Here is a 23,296-nt window from a genome sequence, read left to right as displayed (position 1 = left end):
TAGTTGTAGTTTCCGGGTCACCTTCAAAGGTAGCCCCACGTAGAGCGCATTGCAGTAGTCCAAGCGAGAGATAACTAGAGCATGCACCACTCTGGCGAGACAGTCCGCCGGCAGGTAGGGTCTCAGTCTGCGTACCAGATGGAGCTGATAGACAGCTGCCCTGCACACAGAATTGACCTGCGCCTCCATGGACAGCTGTGAGTCCAAAATGACTCCCAGGCTGCGCTCCTGGTCCTTCAGGGGCACAGTTACCCCATTCAGGACCAGGGAGTCCTCCACACCTGCCCGCCTCCTGTCCCCCACAAACAGTACTTCTGTCTTGTCAGGATTCAACCTCAATCAACTGTGTTTCTGCATATGAACAAATTAGAATGGGAAGAACCTGAAATACTAATTCGGGTGGGGGGTGGGTGGGAATCAACCTGCACGAATCTGAGTGGGGTTTTGAGAAGACACTTCCTGCAGTGGTCTATTATGAAGCCACCCATCCATGTATATACATCTTCTTATATGCATAAAAATGTATGGTCCTCATCACACAGCCCACAGTGGAGGATTTGTAGTGCCACATTACAAGCCCAGATTTGCGTGATGCCAGCCTTACAATATTATGTATATAGGAAGATACATGCACATACACAGGGAATCAATTTAAAATGCTCTGTACAACTAGAGCAAAAGAACAGGCTCGTTGAATTCTCTTTCTAACAAATGAGCATTTAAAATACCAGTTTTAATTTGTTCCTTTTCATGTTATAAACTTGTTCTATATAACTATACTATTCTATTTTGCAGAATCAACAATCCATCCATATTTAACACACCGAACTGGCTCTTTCAATATGTGTTTGCAAGTGGCGATTGCACGGGTGAGTTTTTTCACTCTTTCGATGTGGGTCCTTTTGGAGGGCGCCAGCGTAAACTGGCTTCTTGCCTGTCAGCCTCAGTTTTTCCCTGCTGCAAAATGGGCACAGCAGGTTCATTCGCTGCACCTACGTGCTGTGAGGATAAGCAGAAAGGAAGAGGGGGATAATAAATTATACCAGCAACCTGAGGATCCCCAATATCTATGCCCCCCCTCCCTTGTCCCAACTGGAAGCGTTGGCAAAAACCAGCATCACATCTGAGCTTAATTATACTGCTGATTAATGAAAGCAAGACTTTTCTGGGAACTGATCTTTGCCCAAGCAATGATGTCATTTGCAATATGTCCTCTGCAACCTAATTTTGGAAGAAGCCTTCCACTTATTCCGCAGCTCAGTCAAATTGCAGATCTTCCAAAAAATCTCCTCTGCTCCTTGGCGGGTTAATCTTTGCTATAAGCTAAGCATTGCTAAACATGAGCTGCTCAATCAAAGCAGAGCACCACACTCAGAGTTTTGCTAAACTGGTGCTGCTTGAACAATAAATCCACTAAACTCCACACAAGTCCCTCCTTACCTTGTCCTCCACTTAGGCTAAACTTTGCGAAACCTGAGCTGCTGGCTTCAGCTGACCTTCGCCAAACCTGAGCTGCTCAACAGATCTTGGATTGTTCATTGGAAAACTGGGAATGGGATGGCCAAGCCTGGTATCCCAGCAGAAGACTGTAGCTAGTAGCCTACTGCATACTGGCAAGGTTTTGTAAGGTCCAAATCACACGATTCCATTCTGGCATTCCTAGTCCGCTCTGCATTTCTGCTGTTATGATGCCACTTTAAACAGCCACAGTTTCCCCCATGGAGTCCTGGGAAGTGTAGTTTGCTCAGGGTGCTGAGAATTGTTAGGGTGCCTCCTATTCTCCCTTCCAGAGAATTTGCAATTCTCAAAGTGGCTGATTGGTTGTTAAACCACTCCAGGAATTGCTGTTGATTCTCGGTGCCCAGAGCAAACTACAGTTCCCAGGATAGTTCTAGTTTCAATTAGGTAGCCGTGTTGGTCTGACGTAGTCGAAACAAAATAAAAAAAATTCCTTCCAGCAGCACCTTAGAGACCAACTAAGTTTGTCATTGGTATGAGCGTTCGTGTGCATGCACACTTCTTCAGACACACTGAAACAGAAGTCACCAGATGCTTATATACAGGTGAAACTCGGGAAATTAGAATATTGTCGAAAAGTGATTTATTTCAGTAATGCAACTTAAAAGGTGGAACCAATATATGAGATAGATGCATGACATGCAAAGCAAGATATGTCAAGCCTTTATTTGTTGTAATTATTTGTCGTTAGGCGGGTCAGTTATAAATGGAATGTAATTAATGAAATGTAGTAGCGATGTTTATTTTTGTATTATTGTAACTATTTGTTTTATTACTGTGGAATTTCCAAAAGAAAGCATTTGTAAAAATTAAAAGAAAAATTAAAAATAACAAGTTGCATTACTGAAATAAATGCACTTTTCGACGATATTCTAATTTTCCGAGTTTCACCTGTATAGTGAGAGGGTGGGGAGGGGTATTACTCCCTCCTTGTAGTGGGAGTGGGTGATTGACTGACTGACTGATAGCTGTTGATGACTGTTAACAACTGCAATTGTTCCCACAGGAAAAAGCAAGGGGTGAGATGGCTAAAGATAGCTTTATGATGTGATAAGAATCCAATGTCTTTATTCAGACCTGGTCTCTCCATGGTCCTAAGCTTGGTGATAAGTTGCAGTTCAGCAACTTCTCTTTCCAGCCTATTTCTGAAATTCTTTTCTAATAAGACAGCTACTTTGAGATCTTGTATAGAATGTCCTGGGAGACTGAAGTGTTCTCCTACTGGTTTCTCTGGCTTGTGATTCCTGATGTCAGATTTATGTCCATTTATCCTTTGGCGTAGGGTTTGGCTATCAGCTGTCAGTCAATCAATCACCCACTCCCACCACAAGGAGGGAATAATACCCCTCCCCACCCTCTGAAAACTCATACCAATGACAAACTTAGTTGGTCTCTAAGGTGCTACTGGAAAGAATTTTTTTATTTTGTTCCCAGGATAGGTAAAGGTAAAGGGACCCTGACCGTTAGGTCCAGTCGCGGACGACTCTGGGGTTGCAGTGCTCATCTCGCTTTATTGGCCGAGGGAGTCGGCATACAGCTTCCGGGTCATGTGGCCAGCATGACTAAGCCGCTTCTGGCGAACCAGAGCAGCACATGGAAACGCCGTTTACCTTCCCACTGGAGTGGTACCTATTTATCTACTTGCACTTGGACGTGCTTTCGAACTGGTAGGTGGGCAGGAGGTGGGCTTTTTTGGGACAAAAAGCCGCGACCATTTAAAGCAGCATGGTACTGCTTTATCTCTATAGTGCGGATTGGGCCCATGCCAGCCATTAAGGGCCACTCAAGGGAGGAACTAGGGGAGGGTGCATAAGAGTTTGTGTTGCTCCCACTGGCTCTCGATCTCGTCAATCATTGGTTAAGAACCTTTTCAGCAGCTTAGCCCAACACCTGCGTTCGAACAGAAGGTGAGAAATGCTATCGGTCTGAGCCCAAACAATGCAATCTGTTAATTATTATTATTATTATTAATAATAAATGCCAGGTTGCAGCCTGATTAGGCCAAAGGCCTCTGAGCTGTGTAGGAAACCCAACAAGTCGTCGTAAGGAATAAATGCATTAAAGTAAAACCGCCTGCGGAAAGGCCCTATCAGGAATAGACCTGAAGCCTCCGAAATGTGAACATCTTAGTCTGCCATTAACAGTCAGACCATGGGGCCTCGTCCACCCCGAGGATCATGGGGGAGTCTTGTGGCCCTCCAAGAAACTGCTGAACTCCCGGCTCAAAAGAACCTGAGATGAGTCCTGCAGCCGGTTGAGGACAAAGAGAGGCATCTAGTCTAGCACCTTGTCCTCACCAGATGCCCCCAAAATGCAAGCAGGACCAGAGCACAGCAGCATCTCTCCCCCTGGCACACACCACCCCAAGGTTTCCAGCAACTGGGATTCAGAAGCGTGGCTGCCTCTGGCCATGGACGCAGATAGAACAGCTGTCCTGGCTCGTGGCTACGGCTGGGTGATATATCAATATATCATCCAAAACCGGTTTGAAGTCCATCTCGTGATATCATGATGTGTTTGTGTGCTATGCAAAAAAAATCACCACGTGGGGAAATCTGTGAACCCAGCCATGCCTCTACATAGCTCTCTATCCTTATTTCAGACATCGTGATATATCTATGCATTGCAATGTTTAGCTGGTGATATAGATCACAATGTTGGAAACCAGGTACTGTATACTGTCCAGCCTTACTAGCAGCCCTCAGTCGCCCTCTCCTCCTCCGCGAATTTGTCTGGTCCTGCTTCGAAGCCATCCAGATTGGTGCCCTCGTGGTCAGCAGCCCCAACCTCTGAAAAGGCCTTCCCTGCTCCCAGGAGAGAACGCCTCTTCCGAACAGAGACATTCGCCCATCTCTCGTTTGCTACTGCTGAGGACACCCATGGCTTTCCTGGTGTTGCAGGACTCCAACTCCCATCCTCCTCCTTGACCGCTGGCCCTGGGAATGCTGGGAGTTGGAGTCCTACATGGAGCGGCTCAAAGACAATGGCCCTTCCAAGCTTTAGTTTCACTGGAAAGGATTGAACCTCAGGCTGCCTTCCTTTCAAAACTCTGTGTTCTGTCCCTGACCGACTGCATTTCCCCCTCCCTGGTTGTTCTGCCATTCCAATATATGTTTCACTGGATCCTGCGAGGGGCGGCACCTGGTAGCCGGATTGTGTGCCAACTGATTGCTTGAAGTCCTTACAGGCCTGCTCCTACGCACCCAGTGGCTGCTTGGCGAACCTACCGAGAACCAGCTTGTGGCGTAGAGATCTAGTGTGTCGGGGCTTGAACGTACAGACAAAGCAGCCTTATACAGTCAAACCTCGGTTTAAGTACGCCTCGGTTTGAGTATTTTCAGTTTAAGTACTCCACGGACTGTCTGGAACGGATTAATCCACTTTCCATAACTTTCAATGGGAAAGTTTGCTCAGGTTAAGTACGCTTCAGGTTAAGTACGGACTTCCGGAACCAATTACACTCATACCTCGGGTTAAGTACGCTTTAGTTTAAGTACTCCGTGGACCTGTCTGGAATGGATTAATTCACTTTCCATTACTTTCAATGGGAAAGTTTGCTTCAGGTTAAGTACGCTTCAGGTTAAGTACGGACTTCCGGAACCAATTACACTTATACCTCCGGTTAAGTACGCTTCAGGTTGAGTACTCCATGGACCGTCTGGAACGAATTAATCCACTTTCCATTACTTTCAATGGGAAAGTTCGCTTCAGGTTAAGTACAGACTTCCGGAACCAATTGTGTACTTAAACCAAGGTACCACTGTAAAGCCAAATTCCTTACTGGTGCCATCCCAACAACAGATTTAAATATTTTAAAATTTTAAATAAACAATTCAACAACATTTCAAATTTAGCAATCAATTGTGACTTCCGGAACCAATTGTGTTTGTAAACCGAGGTACCACTGTATATATAACGGCTCTCTCTTGGGACTCGCTTGCTACTTGAGATCTTTAAAAAAACAAAAGCTGGCATTGCCGCGGATTGATCCTGGAATCGTCTGCATGCAAAGTGCAGGCTCAGCGCCCCACCTGCCGCAGCCCCCCTCTTGCAAAACGACTCCGGGAAACATAGCAGAGTCAAGAGCAAACCTTTCTCCTGCGCCCACGGCTGGCCACCCCAAGCTGTATCCCAGCAGCGCTCGAGCGCAAGAGTCTTTGCGAAAGTGTTCCAGAGCCCGAGCGCTCGGTTGCTGTCGCTGTCTGTCTCCACAACTGGCTGGAGCCGCCCCGCACAGCCAGCCGGCAGGAGGCGGCCCCTGCCCTTGGACATCACCTGTCCTCGTTGCTCTCCTTGATCAAGGCCTTGAGGGCGGGGGGCAGGCGGGGCGCCTTGGGTGGTGGCCCCAGCGCCACCATCAGCTCACTCTTGCGCACCAGGGCAGCCCGCAGCTGCTCGCGCATGTCCTCGATTTTGCTCTCCAGCTCCTTCAGCTCCTTCTCTTTGGCCTCCTTGCTGCCCTGCTGCGGATCTTGGCCGTTCATGCAGTGCCAGACGGGGGCCTCTCGCTCATCATCCGAAGCCTCGTCCGGGGCGTTCTCGATGTTGAAGTGGACGCGTTTGTCCTCCTTCTTCACGGCTGCCCGGCGGAGGTTGTTCCAACCTGGCTGGTTGGAGGGCGGTGGCGGAGGGACCTCTGGTTCCTCTTGGCTCTTTTGGATGTTGCACCTTTGGGGGCAGGCGGAGAGGAGAGGAGAAAAGAGAGAGAATTGGCTTTATTCATTCATTCATTCATTCATTCATAGAATCATAGAGTTGGAAGAGACCACAAGGGCCATCCAGTCCAACCCCCTGCCAAGCAGGAAACACCATCAAAGCATTCTTGACATATGGCTGTCAAGCCTCTGCTTAAAGACCTCCAAAGAAGGAGACTCCACCACACACCTTGGCAGCAAATTCCACTGTCGAACAGCTCTTACTGTCAGGAAGTTCTTCCTAATGTTTAGGTGGAATCTTCATACCCCACTTTTTCCTCCCAGGAGCTCAAGGCAGATCATCCTCAACACAACAACCCTGTATACGGATTAGAGATGTGAAGGCCCAGGAAAAAACCAAGAAAATTCAGGGGGGGGACCCGCCCCCCCGAAGCCTTTTTGGTTTTTTTCTGAAAAATTGGGAAAATTGGGGGGGGGGGAAATAAAGAATAGATTATGGAATGTTTTATTTTAACATGATAAATAAAATATTTTAAGATAAGGGGTTCAAATATTTTATAAATATTTTTTTAAAACTATGTATGGTATCAGATTATTCTAATTTCTGTGAGGAAAAGCAAGTCCTAGGTTACAAACTGAACTCTCCAATGCAAGAACAAGATACATTTCTTCCTTAGGAGGTGCTGTTGTCACCAGAAAATAAAAAGGTTTCAGTTTTGTTTTTGCATGCATGTGGTATGCATTGGTTCTGTTCCTCTTCACTAGGCCTCAAAGCAGTGGAAGAAAATATTAGAGCAACAAAAAGGGCCTTAAAGTATATGTGCTGTTGTGGCAATGAGAGAAGTGTTATGAAAGAAAAAAAGAAATGAAAATATTTTAAACATTAAATGCTGTAAAACAGTCTTTAAAAAGTGAAATAAGCTAATTTAAGCATATAGTAGTAGCTAAAGTGGTTAACAGACCACACACATCAGTGTGAGGAAATACATAAGGTCTCATGGGCAAAACATGGGAGGTGGAGTAAGCGTGTTGCAAACAATGATAAATGATAAGTTAAATTTCAGTTCCTGTTTGGATACACTATATTTTTAATATGCTAGTTGTGATAAGTTTATGCCCATTAAAATTGTCCATGGTTATATTTTATGTTTCTAAAGTAACAAAATGACTTTCAATCTGGAAAAGAAAAAAGAAGTGCTAATGTAGCATTTTTTTTCATTTTTCTGAAAATTTCCATTTTTTCCTGGAAAAAAAGCCAGGTTTCTTTCTGAGCTTCAAAATTTCCGGAAATTTTACATCTCTAATACAGATGGCACGGTGGGAACATATAACAGAAGCATAGAACTGTAGAGTTGGAATAATAATAATAAGAAGAAATTTATTATTTATGCCCCAGCACATATAAAAACATAATAAAATGTCAACATTAAAAAACTTCCCAATACAGGGCTGCCTTCAGATGTCTTCTAAAAGTCAGATAGTGGTTTATTTCCTTGACAGGAAGGCGTTCCACAGGGCGGGTGAAGGCCCTCTGCCTGGTTCCCTGTAACTTCACTTCTCGCAGGGAGGGAACCACCAGGGGCTACAATGGTCATCTAGACCAACCCCCTGCAATGCAGGAAGCGTGCCCAACTTGGGCTCGAACCCAGATTAAGAGAATTTTGAAGATTGATTTTCAGCTGAAGCCAGACCTCTTCATGCTGGGACTTATGGGTATACATTTAGAAAAGGATTAAGGAACTTTGTTGCAAGATATGTTCATGGCTGTGAGACTTTTACATGTGCTAATGTGGAAGGACAAATCATGTCCAACGATGGAAGAATGGCTCTTAAAACATATGGACTGAGCTAAGATGGCAAATGGACATATTTAATCAGAGAAAAGTCATTGTTAACATTTGTTAAAGATTGGAAACCTCTCAAAGACTTTTTATTTATTTAAAATGAAATAATGACATTAGGATTCAAGGATTGAAGATCATGTTTGCTTATAAAAAGTAGCTTTGTTGGGTGTTATACTGGTATTGGACAAAGTGAATATTGTTTATATTTGTAGCGGATAGTTGAAGCATCGGAAGTCCCTTACTTTCTGAATTTCTCTCTCTTTTAACCTCTCTCTCTCTCTCTCCCCCTTTCTCTCCCCCCTTCTCCTTATTGTATTTATATCAAAGTCTTAGTTTGGACAAAAAGAGAGAGGAAAAACCACAACAACCCTGTGAGGTAGGGAAGGCTGAGAAGCAGTAATTGGCCCCCTAGTCACCCAGTGAGCTTCATGTCCTACCGGTATTGTGGGGGCATTGCTGGGTAGTTAAAGAGCTTGGTCGCAGGCTCCCAAAGGAAATTTGCATAAGATTTGCCTATGCTAATTTACATTTGCTTGTGCTGGTTTGCACATTTGCCCTTGCTAATTTGGGGGACGTTTGCATGACATTTGCCAATGCTAAGCTGCATAACGTTTCCCTGCGCTGTGTTGCATAACGTTTCCCTGTGCTAATTTGCATGGCATTTGCATATGCTAGTTTATACTGGGCACCTCTCCTACAACAACAGCCCCCCCCTGCCTCCATCGCTACACTTCCATCTTTCTTAATACCCCCCTGAGAAAGTCCTGCATCGTTTTAAAAAGACGACAGTGTGACGACAGCCTTACATTTTTATGTATATAGGAAGAAAAGCCCAATGGCATAAACTCCTCCTTAGCAGCTGATTAAACCTGGATGATGGAAGCCAAATTCTTTCCAGCTGCCAAATTTATCCCGAGATGAAGCAACAAAGTTATTTACCTTTTCTCCAAATTCAGCTTTTTGTTCCTCTGCTCCTCCAAACCCATGTTCAGCGCCCGGTGGATTTTCTGATATATATTAAAAAACAAATTAAGAAAGCAATGGTGGGGCCTCAAGATTGACTAGATAACATCTAAATTGGCAAAACAACAACAACAACAGTGTCTCTGAGCATGTGAGGTGCGTGCAGCTCTCAATGATACTCAGAAACAAGATGAAAACTGATTTTCTTGGGAATCCTCAAGTTTTCACAGTTAAACGCTTTGCAATGTAAGCAGTTCAGAAAGCAGGAAAGTGGTTCAATCAGCATGCAGCAGAACCATAGAGTTGGATGGTACCCCGGGAGGTCATCCATCCCAACCCGCTTGCTAAAACCAGAAACACCTTGCAATGCCGCCCCTGCGAAGTGGCCTTCCCTTATTTGAACTTAAGCTGCGAATCCTATCAACGACGCAAGCTTGGGAGCTGGTTCTTTTGAGACGCAAGGAGCTGGTTGGTCTCTGGCGGGCAGGAATTCTCTTCTTTGCAATGAAGAATGAATGAACCAGCCAGGAATGAACCAGCCACCTTCCACCCCATGCTTAAGAGAGGGGAACAGAAGAGGAGGCTGCTGCCTGCAGATCACCGCCCTGCAAGGTCAGTGTGTGCTTTGGCAAGTTTGGGATGCGATCTCTTACCTGGCTGGTGTGGAGCCAGTAGTTGAACTTCTTCTTGCGTTTGATGCGAGGCAAGATGAGGCGGTAGAAAATGTGCTCTCCGAGGGAAGTCAGCAGAGAGCCACAGAGACCGATGCATAGTAGGACAAAGAGCCCCGAAAAGTGATAGATGCCCATCTGCAGGGTCTGGGCAAGGTGAGGGGGAAGAGAGAGGCACAGAATGAGCACAGCTCGGAGCCCACACATTATCTATTATTATCATTATCTATTTATGTCCCACCTTGTCCTCAAAGTGGCTCTCCCCCTTCCTCATTTAATCCCCCCCAACAACCCTGTGAGGCTGGCAAGGCTGGTGGCAGTGACTGGCCCCAAAAGGCCACCCCTTGCGAGGTGCTGGTTTTGACCTTTAAGGTTATGACCTGGTTTAAGGTGCTGGTTTTGACCTTTAATGCCCTATGCGGCTTGGGACCCTCGTACCTACGGGACTGCCTCTCCTGGTGTGCCCCACAGAGGACCTTAAGGTCCACAAACAACAATATTCTGGAGATCCCGAGATATAAGGTGGCTAGATTGGTCTCAACTAGGGCCAGGGCCTTTTCAGTATTGGCCCCAACTTGGTGGAACGCTCTTTCACAGGAGACCAGGGCCTTGCGGGATTTGTCATCTTTCTGCAGGGCCTGCAAGACAGAGCTGTTCCGCCTGGCCTTTGGGTTGGATTCAGTCTGACCCCTGTGTTTTCCTCCCTCATGGTTTGGATTTATGGACTACTTAAAATGAGGCTGCATTTTAAATTTTAATATTGTATTTTAATCTGTATTGTAATTTATTGTTTTCTTTTCTTTTATGTCTTATTGTAATTTTATTGGTGTTAGCCGCCCTGAGCCTGGTTTTGACTGGGGAGGGCGGGGTATAAATTAAATATTATTATTATTATTATTATTATTATTATTATTATTATTCACTGCCAAGCGGGGATTTGAACCCAGGTCCTAGTCTGATACTCTAACCCAGGGTTTCCCAAACTTGGGTCTCCAGCTTTTTTTGGACTACAACTCCCATCATCCCTAGCTAGCAGGACCCGTGGTCAGGGATGATGGGAATTGTAGTCCAAAAACAGCTGGAGACCCAAGTTTGGGAAACTCTGCTCTAACCACTACACCACACTGGCTCTGATCACATGGTCGCTGATAAGGCATAGGCTCCCGAATTTTTGGGTTGTGTTTTTCTTTTTCTTTTTCTGAGTCCCCCTGAGTATTTCTGCATTTGCGGAAAATATACCAAGTCAGACCACGGGTGCATCTAGATCGACCCGGCCCTCAAGAGGTTGCCTAGAGAGAAATGTGGCCCTCAGACTGAAAGCCAATAGCCATTCACTGGAAAACAGCACAAGCCAGCAGCTTGAAGAGCAGGCAACAGCATATTTTGAGAGATATTATTATAATATATTATTGTTACAAAAGTCAGGTGCCAACGCCTCTCTCTGCAAGACTCCAGGCACTCACCCAGGGTCTGGGGTCCTTTGGGGAATTGAGACATGGCAGAGACCATCATAGCTTTAAACCTTCAGTCTGCATGGAGGGATTCCCGATCTTACAGCATGGTCATTTCAAGAGGGGCTTGTGCAGCCCTGGAGTCCAAGGCATCTCTCCCAGCCAGCCTACAGCCAGCCTGCCCAAGATGGATTCCAGCTTTCTTCTTCCTCCTCCTTCCCAGAACACCTTGCTAAAAGCTCTCTTTCCCAGACACCTTGCACCCGGTTCCTCTGGCAAGCTCCAAACCCCCCAGTCTCTGTCCACACTTCTCTTGCATCGCCAATGGCTCTCACTGGCCCTGTATTGTTTCTTATGAGGAGCGGTTGAAGGAGCTGGGCGTGTTTAGCCTGGGAAAGAGGAGACTGAGAGGAGATATGATCATAGACATCCAGGGCCGTCTTAAGCGCCCCTGGCGCCGTGGTGTGCCGGATCTCTCCGGCGCCCTCCCGCCATGTTTCCCAGCGCGGTGGGCGGGCGGGCAGGCACAGCGCGATCTCTCCGGCGCCCGCCCGCCCCGTTTCCCAGCGCGGTGGGCGGGTGGGCGCAGCGCGGCTGCCACAGGCGCAGCTGCGCGGCGGACCGGCCGGCCAGCAGGCGGCTGCAGCTCGCGACGCCCTCCTGGCGGGCCGGCACCGTGGTGCCCTGCGCCACCGGGGGTCTACCTAGAGCCGGCCCTGTAGACATCTTCAAATAGCTCAAGGGCTGACACATGAAAGAAGGAGCCAGCTTGCTTTTTCCTGCTCTGGAGGGTAGGATTTGAACCCATGGCTTCAAGTGACAAGAAATGAGATTCCGACTAAACTTCAGGAAGAACTTTCTGTAAGAGGCATTCGACAGTGGAACGGTCTTCCTTCCTTGAAGATTTTTAAGCAGAGGTTGGGTGGTCATCTGTCATGGATGCTTGACCCTTCCTGCATTGCAGGGGGTTGGACTAGATGACCCTTGGGTCCCTTCCAACTCAACAGTTCTATGATTCTCAATTCTCCAAAGGACCACAGACCCTGGGTGAGTGCCTGGAACCCCCAGAGAGTGGGGGCTGGCAACCAACTTTTGTAACAACGCATGATTGTTCTTTAATTGCGTGCTCCACAACCCACCCTTTTCCCAGCCCACCCCGTACCTCGGTGACGGCGAAGACCCGCTTTCCACAGGGGACCATCTTGTACCATTTGTCGTGGAGGAGGTCCATGAAGCCGGACGATTTATAGCGGCTGATGAACTCCGAGATGTTGGAGGTCAGGGGCGAGTTCTGAGGAAGGCCGATCCCGTAGCCTGGAAGGTGGCACAAGCACATATATTGTGGTGGGTCGATGCAAAATAAATAAATAAATAAATAAATAAATAAATAAATAAAGGAAGGGTGTTGCTGGAGGAACACCAATCTCGGGTTTGAGGATGCGCAGAGTGCCTTCCCGTCCTCCAATGGTGCCCTGGAACGTGCCCAGAAGAGGGCAACCAAAATGGTCAAAGGCCTGGAAACAATGCCTTATGAGGAATGGCTTAGGGAACTGGGTATGTTTAGCCTGGAGAAGAGAAGGTTGATATGATAGCCATGTTCAAATATATAAAAGGATGTCATATAGAGGAGGGTGAAAGATTGTTTTCTGCTGCTCCAGAGAAGCGGACACGGAGCAATGGATTCAAACTACAAGAAAGAAGATTCCACCTAAACATTAGGAAGAACTTCCTGGCAGTAAGAGCTGTTTGGCAGTGGAATTTGCTACCAAGGAGTGTGGTGGAGTCTCCTTCTTTGGAGGTCTTTAAGCAGAGGCTTGACAGCCATCTGTCAGGAATGCTTTGATGGTGTTTCCTGCTTGGCAGGGGGTTGGACTGGATGGCCCTTGTGGTCTCTTCCAACTCTATGATTCTATGATTCTAATATCAGTCAGATATTAGAACATAAAACAAGGAGCGCCTGGCTGCTAGATCAGGCCAGTGGCCCCTTTGCTCCAGCATCCTGCTCTCACCGTGGCCAAGTTCCCCTTAGAACCTAAGGATTCAGATAGACTGCTTCTGGACATGGAGGTTCCATTAAAATATTTTCAAAGCCTGGCTGCCAGATAAGGCCAGTGGCCCATCTAGACCGGCTCCTCTTCTCCCAGTGGCCAACCGGATGCCCCCAAGGGAAACCTGAAGGCAAGTCCCCCCCCTCAAAAAAGGAGTAATTCTCCTCTCCTGCGGTGTCCAGCAACTAGCATTCAGATGCATTGCCACCTCCAACCACGGAGGCAGAGCAGAGCCATCCTGGCTAGTAGACGTCCTCTGTGAATTTGTCTCATCCTCTTTTAAAGCCATCCAAGTTGGTGGCTTCTTGAGGCCGTGAGTTCCATAGAAAAAAGTCCTCTCTTTCATCCGTCCTCAATACCCCAACATTAAGCTTCATTGGATGTGCACAAGCTGTAGCGTTTCAGGAGAGGGAGGAATAATAATAATAATAATAATTATTATTATTATTATTATTATTTTATTTATATCCCGCCCATCTGGCTGAGTTCCCCCAACCACTCTGGATGGCTTCCAGCACATATAAAAGCTTAATCAAATGTCAAACATTAAAAACTTCCCCCATCCACTTTCTCCATGCCACGCATCATTTTATAAACTTCCCTCGTGACATCTCTCACTCCTCTTTTCCCTGAACTGAAAAACTCGGGTGGCCTTTTCTGAACTTATTCTATCCCCATTTTTGAGGCGAGGTGACCAAAACTGGACACAGGAACCTAAGCATTTGGCTGTTAACCAGGAGGTTGGTGGTTAGAGCCCCACCAGCAACAGTTGTGGGCAGGATTCCTGCATTGCAGGGGGTTGGACTAGATGACCCTGGGGGATCCCCTTCCAACTCTACCATTCTATGATTCTACAAGTGTAGTCTGACCGCAGATGGATATAAATGGCGTTACGCTACTGGCAGTTTTATTCACCATATCCTGGTGGGTGGGTGGATAAATAAGTCGATATGGACAAAACAAATCTACTCAACCTTCCTATTGTTGCTGATGCAACTTTGCACCTTTCATGTAACTGATCTGTAGAAAGAACTCTATGAACTGAAAGCGGAGACACTGTATGCACTTAGGTAAGCCAAGGAAATCTTTAATAAGAATCATAGAATCATAGAGTTGGAAGAGACCACAATGGCCATCCAGTCCAACCCCCTGCCAAGCAGGAATGTTTTTATTTAAAGTTTTTTGGGGGGTTGCAAAAGTACATACAGCGTCTCTGCTTTCAGTTCTTTCTACAGATCATTCATATTCAAAATGAGGCACTAATGTTATAAACAGTCTACAGTTGGGGAAGAAGAATTGCAGCTTTGGTTTCTTCAGGGAGGGGGAGATTCTCTGACCTGTCAATCACTTCACCTTGGAGTCAACTCTCATTTAGGGTGGAATGTACAAAAGATTTCTGGAGTTTAATCTTGGCAGAAACACTAAACATTACTAAAGAAGCTCTTGTTTGCTGTTCAAAAGTCACAGAATATTTTGGGCGATACCAATGTAGATATATCATCAAAACAATCAGTCTCCTCTTGACAGTCGTTGCCGCTCAATGGAAAACACCTCTCAAATCTTACACAGGCCACTTGGTACCACTCACTATGGAATAGGGAGAAAATTATGCATAATTTGAGATTTTGACAAGGGCTGGAACCTCCTGGCGCTTTTAATGCAATTTGGCACTCCTTTTTATCCCATAGAAAGCATCATTTTCACGGCAGCCCACATCACGAACCTTGCGAATAGATAATCTGATAACATTTATATTCTCAACTTAGATTTTGATATTTGAACCCCTCTGCAACTACACTCTATTCTATTGTTTTCATCTTTCAATTTTCACCTGTTCTCTCTGTTTGATATATGTTATAAAATGAAATAAAGAATCTCCTCTCCCCGCCCCTCCCCGGCAAAAAAACCCCCCTCCTCTCCCAAAAAATATAAATCTGGCAGATGAGACTGGATCAATTATTGGGGAGTGGGAAGCAAGTGTGGTGCCGGGGGGGGGGGAGAGAAATAATGGGTTCATTTGTATTCCGCTCGGCTCCCCAGTTTGCCGAAGAGCTAATGAGAAACGGGGAGATCAAAAAGCATTTCAGATGATGCTCCAGTGAGGGCGGCCTGGAAATAATTTGGGATGTCAAGAAGAAGCAAAAGCGTTAGAGGGTATTGGGTGCTCTGCACCCCCACCCCTCCGCCACCTCCGCACCCCATAAACCCAAAGAGGAGTCGCAGCAAAGTTTGTAAGGCCACCCCCTGAAGACCCCTGGCTGCTCCTGGGGTAGAGGGATGGGAAAACAGATTATTAAGAGTGTGGGAAGGAGTGGGGAGGAAGTAAGAAATAAAAAATAAAACAGATTTTCATGGAGGAGCAGGGAGCTTCAGTTGCAGGGAATGGCTCAGTAGAACCCCCCCCCCAAATGCTAGGCACAAAGAGGTGCTAGGCACAAACACTCCACTCAAACACAAAAAACCAAAACCGAATGTGAGTTCTACTCAGAGAAGACTCCTTGAAATTCGCAGACATAGAGGCAACCTACTCTAGAACCTATTAAGGTTCAGTTCAACTCACAGCACCACGGAGTGGGAAAGTTTGAGGGGATCCCCTTCACTGGAGGCTTTTAAGCAGAGGTTGGGTGACCACCTGTTGGGGATGCGTTAGCTGAGATTCCTGTATTGCAGGGGGGTGGACTAGAGGACCCCTGGGGGTCCCTTCCAACTCTACCATTTTATGATTCTATGCGTCTCCACAGTCTTGCTTCTCCGTTTCCCATAATGCTGGAGTAGACAAACCATTGGTCTGACCCTGCGGGCTCTCCTAATGTTCTTACGAACCTTTTTTCAAACTTAACGCCACATTCCCGATAGGGCATGCTTCCCCCAGAAGGTCACTCAGAAGAGCACATGGCCCTCAAGGGGGGACCTTTCCCCTAAAGGACAGCTTGTGTGTGTGTGTGGGGGGGGGGGGTGAGACTGTGAAGTCCACAGTCTCCAAAGGACCCGACTGTGCCGCTGCATCTTCCCGCCTCCCCCCAGGAAAATAGTTGACCCCCGGAGAGGCATCTCTCATCTTCCGCACTTTAATATTTAACAGCCCCACTTAAAAGATTGATTGAGGTGACCCAGTTTCATTACAGCAAGATTGGGACTGCGATCGCCCCCTCTTCCACCCCCCCTCTCCTCTCTATCTCAAAACCCTTCCGCTACGATTCCTCGCTAAATGAGCAGGGCTCGGGGAGCCATGAAATAAAGTCCTTTGACATTTTCCCCCAAACCTTCGATCGCAAAGGGCTTCCCGACGGTGAGGAGCTTGCAGTCGGAGTCGATGGACACCTCGTAATCCAGCAGAGATTTGTCCATGATGAAGGCATTCAGCTTCGGAGGGTTGGTCCTGATGAGGAGAGACCCAAAATCCTGAGTTAATTAAAACAGGTAGACAGAGCTAAGCCTGAAGCGCTGAGCAGCTCCAGTCTAAGGTCTTGCAAGCAGACGCCATAAATTTGAGGTATGAATTGCCCAGTCTGAATTGCCCTCGAACCATAAAACCCAGTTCTGTTGCAGATCAACTGACCTCCATTTCAGGGGGTTGATCTAGATGACCCTTGGGTGCCCTTCCAACTTTACAATTCTATGCTTCCAGCTCCTTGGAGAACTGAGCCAAGCACCAAACAAAGGATGGCAAACGGCGCTGAGCCAAACCATGGCCTCTGTTGCTCCAGCTTCGCCAAAGCAGCCATTCTTTCGCTGCAGAACTTTGGCAGGTCAGCAAGCCATGACCTTTGCTAAACCTGAGTTGTTGCATAGCTCAGGTCTAATGTATTGCAAAGAGCAGATACACAAACAGTAGTATATATGGTTGGCATCCATCAGTCTTGAGAGACAAGGGACTGCGCCTCCAGGTGTGAAATCAAACTGCTGCAGTGACCTGCCTGGGGTGCAAACCCGGGCAGTGTGTCTGGTAGTCCTGGGCTGCCCAGGCGACAAGACCCCACTCTCGGCCTTCCTGATGGGGTTCGAAGGAAAGCAGAGCAAGATGTTGGCCTACTGCTTGGCTGCAAGAGTTGCCGGAAGGAGGCAAACAAGGCACTGTCCAACCGCCTTAGGGACTCCGCTCCAGATTTGTGGAGGGTTTACTGCTGAGCCTGTTCTTCTGAAGATATCCCGCAAGGCAGTGGAAGTGTAGGGTCAGAGTTTTCCTTCTCCTAGATGGGCTCCCTTCCCAGGTGGACAAGCCCCACCTGCCCCTCACTTCCCTCCACAGCATGTGCAGAAAGTCCTCTTTAAACAGGCATGTTTTTAGCAGGCGCCGAAAAGAGGACAGCAAAGGCACCTGCCTGGCATCAGTAGATGGCCGCCTTCTTGAGTCCTGGACCCACACTTGGTCTTGTCTTATTATTATTATTATTATTATTATTATTATTATTATTATTAAAAGGTAAAGGACCCCTGACAGTTAAGTCCAGTTGCGAACGACTCTGGGGTTGCGGCGCTCATCTCGCTTTACAGACCGAGGGAGCCGACATTTTGTCCGCAGAAAGTTTTTCCCAATCACGTGGCCAGCATGACTGAGCTGCTTCTGACGAAACCAGAGCAGCGCATGGAAACGCCATTTACCTCCCCCCCCCCAGAGCGGTACCTTTATCTACTTGCACTTTGATGTGCTTTCGAACTTCTAGGTTGGCAGGAGCTGGGACCGAACAACGGGAGCTCACCCTGTCGTGGGTATTCGAACCACCGACCTTCTGATCGGCAAGCCCAAGAGGCTCTGTGGTTTAGACCACAGCGCCACCCGCGGCCCATTATTACCCCTCCCCTAACACCCCATACACTCTATCTATCTAATTACTTTCTTTTGACCCCAAGTGCTCAGAAAAACCTCTCAAAGCCCTTCTACAATTTCTGCTTTTAGTTAAGTATTTTTATTTATGTACTTGATTACAGAAGGGGGGCTACGCTCATGTATCTATCTTACCTTTCCAACGGTACCTCTCCTGGCTGTACTGGAAGCACAATTTCAAAAGATGGGTTTGTTTCGGCTTCCATATTTCTTTGGGGGGGGGGGAGAGTGCTGATTTGGTCGGTCTCCCTTCAAATGCAAACTGAACCGAGTTTTCCCACCTACTCCACCCCCAACTCACTTGAGCATTTTGATGCCCGCAGGGGTCGTAGGGACACTCAGCCGCCGCATGTATTCATGCATGTCTGGGAAACTCTTCTTGATATATTCCTCCGCGCTGCTCTCCCAGACAGTCCCAAATCGGAATCCTTGTGACGGATGGTGCAGCTGCCCAAAAAGCAAAACAGGGACCACATGGTGGGTTTGTTTGTTTTTACGTAATAGAAGCAAGCAAACTTAAAATCTTAATTTGAGATTCCTGTATTGCACGGGGGTTGGGCTAGATGACCCTTGGGGTCCCTCCCAAATCTGAGGTTGTGGTCTGGGAGCAACAACAGCCGGACTGCGGCATTAGTTGTATAAACGGCAAGGGCCAGTAGGTGGCGCTGTGCAGGTGATGTTGTGCCGTGCAAGAGCCATTAGGTGGAGCTATGCAGCAGGCAGTGCCGTGAAAGGGCCACTAGGTGGCGATGTGCAGCAGGCAGTGCCTGAAAGGGCCTCTAGGTGGCGCTGTGCAGCAGGCAGTGCCATGCAAGGCCAGCAGATGGCAGCACTCAGAGGTTGCCAAACCCTGCACTGACCTTGGGGTCGTGAATCCCAGACAGCTCCTCGAAGGTCTTCTCTCCCACCATCACGGCGGCCAGGTTGGCGGTGTAGCTGGAAAGGACCAAGAGGCAGAAGATGGCCCAGAGGTTCATCAGGAAGCGCCCGGTCCAACACTTGGGAGTCTTGCTGGAGACGGTTCGCCCAAAGAGGATGGCGTAGCAGAGGTTGAGCGCCGAGGAGTAGGAGAAGATCTTCATGCGGTTGCGCCCGTGGGGGGTCATCCCGTAGGGGCTCTTCCACTCGTAGAGGGTGAGGAACAGGGCGGTCAAGTGGAGAGCCACAAAGATGCCCACCCACATCGTCCAATGCAGCGGCCACATGAAGGCCCCGATGGGAGACGCCGTGTCCCGGATCCTCACCAGGATGCCCAGGCTGGTGGAGAAGAAGGGGCTGGTGAAGTCAATCACTTGGCTGCGGGCCGAGTTGATGCTGAAGGACGTCACTGCCATGTGGGCCGTCCCGCTCAGGAGGTCCCCCACCAGCCCTGTCCAGCGGCCGTTCTTCCAGGCCCCGTACTTCCCGTCCCCCACGATGTAGAGGTCAAAGTCAAAGGGGAGGTCCTCGGCCAACTTCTCCAGGAGGTCAATGCAGTAGCCGTAGCAGCATTTCCGGTACTCGGCGGGGACCGAGCCGTTCTCGGAGTTGAGCTCGTCAAAGAGGGTGTCCAGCACGGCAGAGTCGTTGGTTCGGGGGTCCAGGCACAGCTGGCCAGCAGGACAGTTGCCTTCTTCATCCACCTGCATAAACCACAGATTAGTCTCTCTCTCTCTCTCTCTCTCTCTCTCTCTCTCTCTCTCTCTCTCTCTCTCTCTCTCTCTCTCTCTCTCTCCTAGATGTCAGGAGCCAGCCAGCAATAAATCACACTGTGCAAGTTGGAGTTAACTCTTTACCAGCAAAAACACAATCTGCACAGATTTGCCGGAGTGTCAGGCCTGATGAGCACAGCAGTTCACTCCCACTAGGTCTTGCCCCATGGATCAATTGCCAAGACTGAAAGTCACCCATAGCCATCTAAATCCCCTCCTCTCCAGGGGTTTTTTTTCCAAGCAATTGGAGACTGCATCTGCATGCAGCCAACCTCTCCTCTGCACTTTTCATGCCCCTCCTGGTCCTGGGAGACAAGCAGGAGGGGAGCTTGTTGCAGGAGGAGGGGGGAGACCCCCCCCCGTGACTCTTCACCATCTCTGCCTCCTGGCCTCCCTCCTCTCCTGCTTCAGCTTCTGTCTCGGATTCTGGACTTCTCTCTGCAACTGCCTCCCCCTGCTCACTAAGCTCAGTTACTCCTTCAGCTTTCGACCCTGTGCCGTTAACTAGTGGAACCTCTTCACTGCAGGGCATAGCTGCCAAGTACCCCGTTTTCCCTGGGAAAACCCCGTTTTTACTTACCTTTTCCCGGTGGTCCCCCGTATTACTTCGTCTCCCGTTTTTCACCGTTATTTTCTCCTGCCGGCGGCCATTTTTTTCTTTCCGATTTGCCCTTCTATGGGCACCAAAAATGGCCGCCGCCAGCTTCAAAAGTCGCATCTATGCATGTCCGGAAGTGCATAGACGCGACTTCCGGTGTCAGCCATTTTTTGTGCCCATAGATGGGCGGAGCGACACCGGAAGTTGCGTCGGTGCACTTCCTGACATGCGTACAAGCGACTTTCGAAGCCGGCGGCGGCCATTTTTGGTGCCCATAGAAGGGCAAAGCGACACCGGAAGTTACGTCGACACAACCTCCGGTGTCACACGGCTGCCGGTCCCAGATTCTGCAGTCCGGGACTTGGAAGGTAAGCTGCAGGGTGTTCCTTATCCCTAGGACAGAGGTCTTCAACCTTTTTGAGTCTACGGCTCCCTTGACCTTCTTCCTGCAGCACCCTTGTGGGCCTCAGGAGCCCAGATATGTTCCCCCCTTGCCTGCAGAGGTGGAAGCCTCTTATCCTTTTTTGAACACCCTTCCTTGTGGAGGGTTCCCTCAGCCTCCTCCCCTCTGCCCTCTCCTTGGGAGTCCTCTGGGCAGCCACGGCTGCTGCTCCTGGTCTGAGCTGACCCCACCCCAAAGAGAGGTGCCTCCTCACACTGCCCCACAGGGGCCTGGGAAGAGGATGCCCACAGCCAAAGTTGAACATGAAGCCAGCACCTTACCTTGGGAGCAGCAGTGGGCGCTGCCAGGCCTGCATGGCAGAAAAGCTCCCCTTCAGCACTACTGGGCACTCAGCTCCCAGGCAGGCCTTGCACACAGCAAGCACAAGAAAGGCTACCATAGTGCCTGCCTGCCTGGCTGCCCAGCCTCCCACTTGTCTGTCCATTCCCAACTGGCTGGCTGGGCTCCCTCACCTGCTTGCTTACTCCAAGGCTGCCTAAGCTCCTGGCACCCAGCATCCCCCTGGCCAGCCCCAGAAGCACCATTCATTTGCCTGCAGAGCTTGTAGCCAGGGCTGCTGCAACAAACAGCTGTGCAAGCTTTTGGGGGGAAGGGAAGAGGGACAGTGTTGCCCGCTGCACCCCTGATCATCATTCAAGGCACCCCAGGGTGCCACGGCACACTGGTTGAAAACGCCTGCCCTAGCTCAGCAAGGAAGTTTGGCTTAAAATGATGGCCCTGTCTCCCCATCCTCATGGGTTGTGTCGTACTCAGAGTAGGCCCGCTGAAATCAATGGGCATGACCAATTTAAGAAAGTGGAGCTCCTCTGAGTCTGACCTGGATGGCCACCCTCTCCCTGTGAGTGGTTAATGTGTGTTAACAGCCAGTCATTCTGCATATTGACCAGCCTTCCTAGAGAATGTGCACATAACCTGTCCACGGAGAGGGGATTTTGCACATTTCCTGGTCAATGTAGACAATTGCCAGCAGGCCTTGGGGAGCATGTGTATCTTGACTGCTTTTTTCTCTTTTTTTTTCTTTTGGTACATTTCCCAGCCGTTGTGCATAAGGTGCATAAGAGGCTGTGAGGAATGTTGCACAATGACTGGCTGTTATGCACATTGTCAGGGTTGTTACGACTACTCCCGAGTAACGACTTTCCACATGCTTGTCTTTCAAAAGTCTTTATTAGTGCACATTATTTACAGTGTAGCGAGCTGCTGGTTTCATGTCTTCTCATTCCGAATCAGAATCCGGCACTGACCCTTTTCGCGACTTTGACCAACATAAAAGCCTCGGGACAGTGAATCTCCTCCCCTTTCTCCTCCTCCTCCTCAATACCGGTGTCGGGGGGAAGGGTCTACGGTCTGCCTTCTGCCTGTCCACCCTTCCCGCCTCTCTCTCTTCCTGCCTGTGGAGCAGGGGCTCTCCAATGCTGCCAGAGCCCTGGCACTCCTTCTCCGTCTCCTGACTCACCCCTTCAGACCCCGCGCTTTCATGACTGCTTGGAGACGGGCTGCTACTGATGAGGGGGGGGGGTTTCTCTGTAATCCCTCCCCCTTACACACATTGACCCACACCTCTTACCCCTGACGTAAACAAGAGTCCTTTAAAAAAGAAGAAGCAGCAGCTTTTGAATAAATGCAGGCGCTTTTTTGGTTCGTACGCACCTCTCTCGTGAAGACGAAAGGGTGCTCTACCAAGGTCACCACACGCAGTTTCATGCGGCAAAAACCCTCTGCTTGCTTCCTGCGCTGCAGGTGCTGGGGCCATGTCCCCTCCTCCAGCTCCATCTCGCCCCCTTTCCAGGTCCCCACCGTCACCCACGTGGGCTGCCCCACAGAGTCCCTCAGGAGGCTCCAGACTTTGTAGTGGCGATCTGTGTGGACGCGGGACGTGTTGTGCACGAAGATCTCCCCTGTCTGGCCGCGGAAGGACGTGTTGGCTAAAAACCTGGAACCGAGAGAAAGAGGGAGGAAGGAAGCGGAAAGCAGGAGGCTGGGTTCCTGGTAGGGTACGCTGCACTGGTTGTATATGTAAGCTTGCGGAACTACCTGCCACAAGAGAGAGAAAGGGGAGCAGGAATATGACATTCCCGGTTGGTCGTGCTGCAATAGCTGGATGTTAGCTTGTGGAAGTAGCAGAGCCTTAAAACTGCCACAGGGGTAAACAGGCCGTGAGTGCGAACCCTTCAGGACTGGTGTGATATGCGCCTGATGAGGAGCACCCAGGTTTCCAAAGGAGCCTGCGGATCTGGGCCTGCTTCCTACCACTCAGCCTCCGTGACTCCATCTCTATTCTGGGCATAATTGGATCAGTATTTCTCTCCCACTGCAGGGATACAGTTCTCACAGGCAACTCTATAGGAGCCAGGGCTTGCCAGGCCAGATCACCCGGTGCCTGCAAAGAAGAAATGGAATCACCTGCCCACAGAAGAGCCTGCCTGTTGCATCTCTGGAAGAGTCCCCATTCTTAGCCTATCACATCTCTTGACAGGTCCCTGTTTTGGGCTTGCCTCTATGTCAGGCATCATGCAACCCATGCAGAGGTGAAGCTCAATCACCTAGAATCATAGAGTTGGAAGAGACC

At 48.8% G+C, this 23,296-nt stretch overlaps 1 protein-coding gene across 1 annotated transcript in view; it reads right to left on the bottom strand.

Moving 5' to 3' along the window:
• Positions 1-5,789: 5,789 nt before the first annotated feature.
• The window catches only part of GRIN3B (glutamate ionotropic receptor NMDA type subunit 3B), a 51,317-nt gene continuing 33,810 nt past the window's right edge, over positions 5,790-23,296 (bottom strand). Inside the window, exons 4-11 of the mRNA XM_060275235.1 lie at positions 22,378-22,660; positions 18,836-19,597; positions 18,277-18,422; positions 16,414-16,529; positions 12,265-12,416; positions 9,634-9,798; positions 8,957-9,024; positions 5,790-6,186 (exon numbers count right to left, since the gene is read on the bottom strand). Of these exons, the coding sequence (XP_060131218.1) occupies positions 5,790-6,186; positions 8,957-9,024; positions 9,634-9,798; positions 12,265-12,416; positions 16,414-16,529; positions 18,277-18,422; positions 18,836-19,597; positions 22,378-22,660 (2,089 nt within the window). The remainder of the gene's footprint in view (positions 6,187-8,956; positions 9,025-9,633; positions 9,799-12,264; positions 12,417-16,413; positions 16,530-18,276; positions 18,423-18,835; positions 19,598-22,377; positions 22,661-23,296) is intronic.

The sequence above is a fragment of the Zootoca vivipara genome, chromosome 6 (genome assembly GCF_963506605.1).
Source record: "Zootoca vivipara chromosome 6, rZooViv1.1, whole genome shotgun sequence".
Lineage (NCBI taxonomy): Eukaryota > Metazoa > Chordata > Lepidosauria > Squamata > Lacertidae > Zootoca > Zootoca vivipara.
This window is presented reverse-complemented; position numbering and strand designations above follow the sequence as displayed.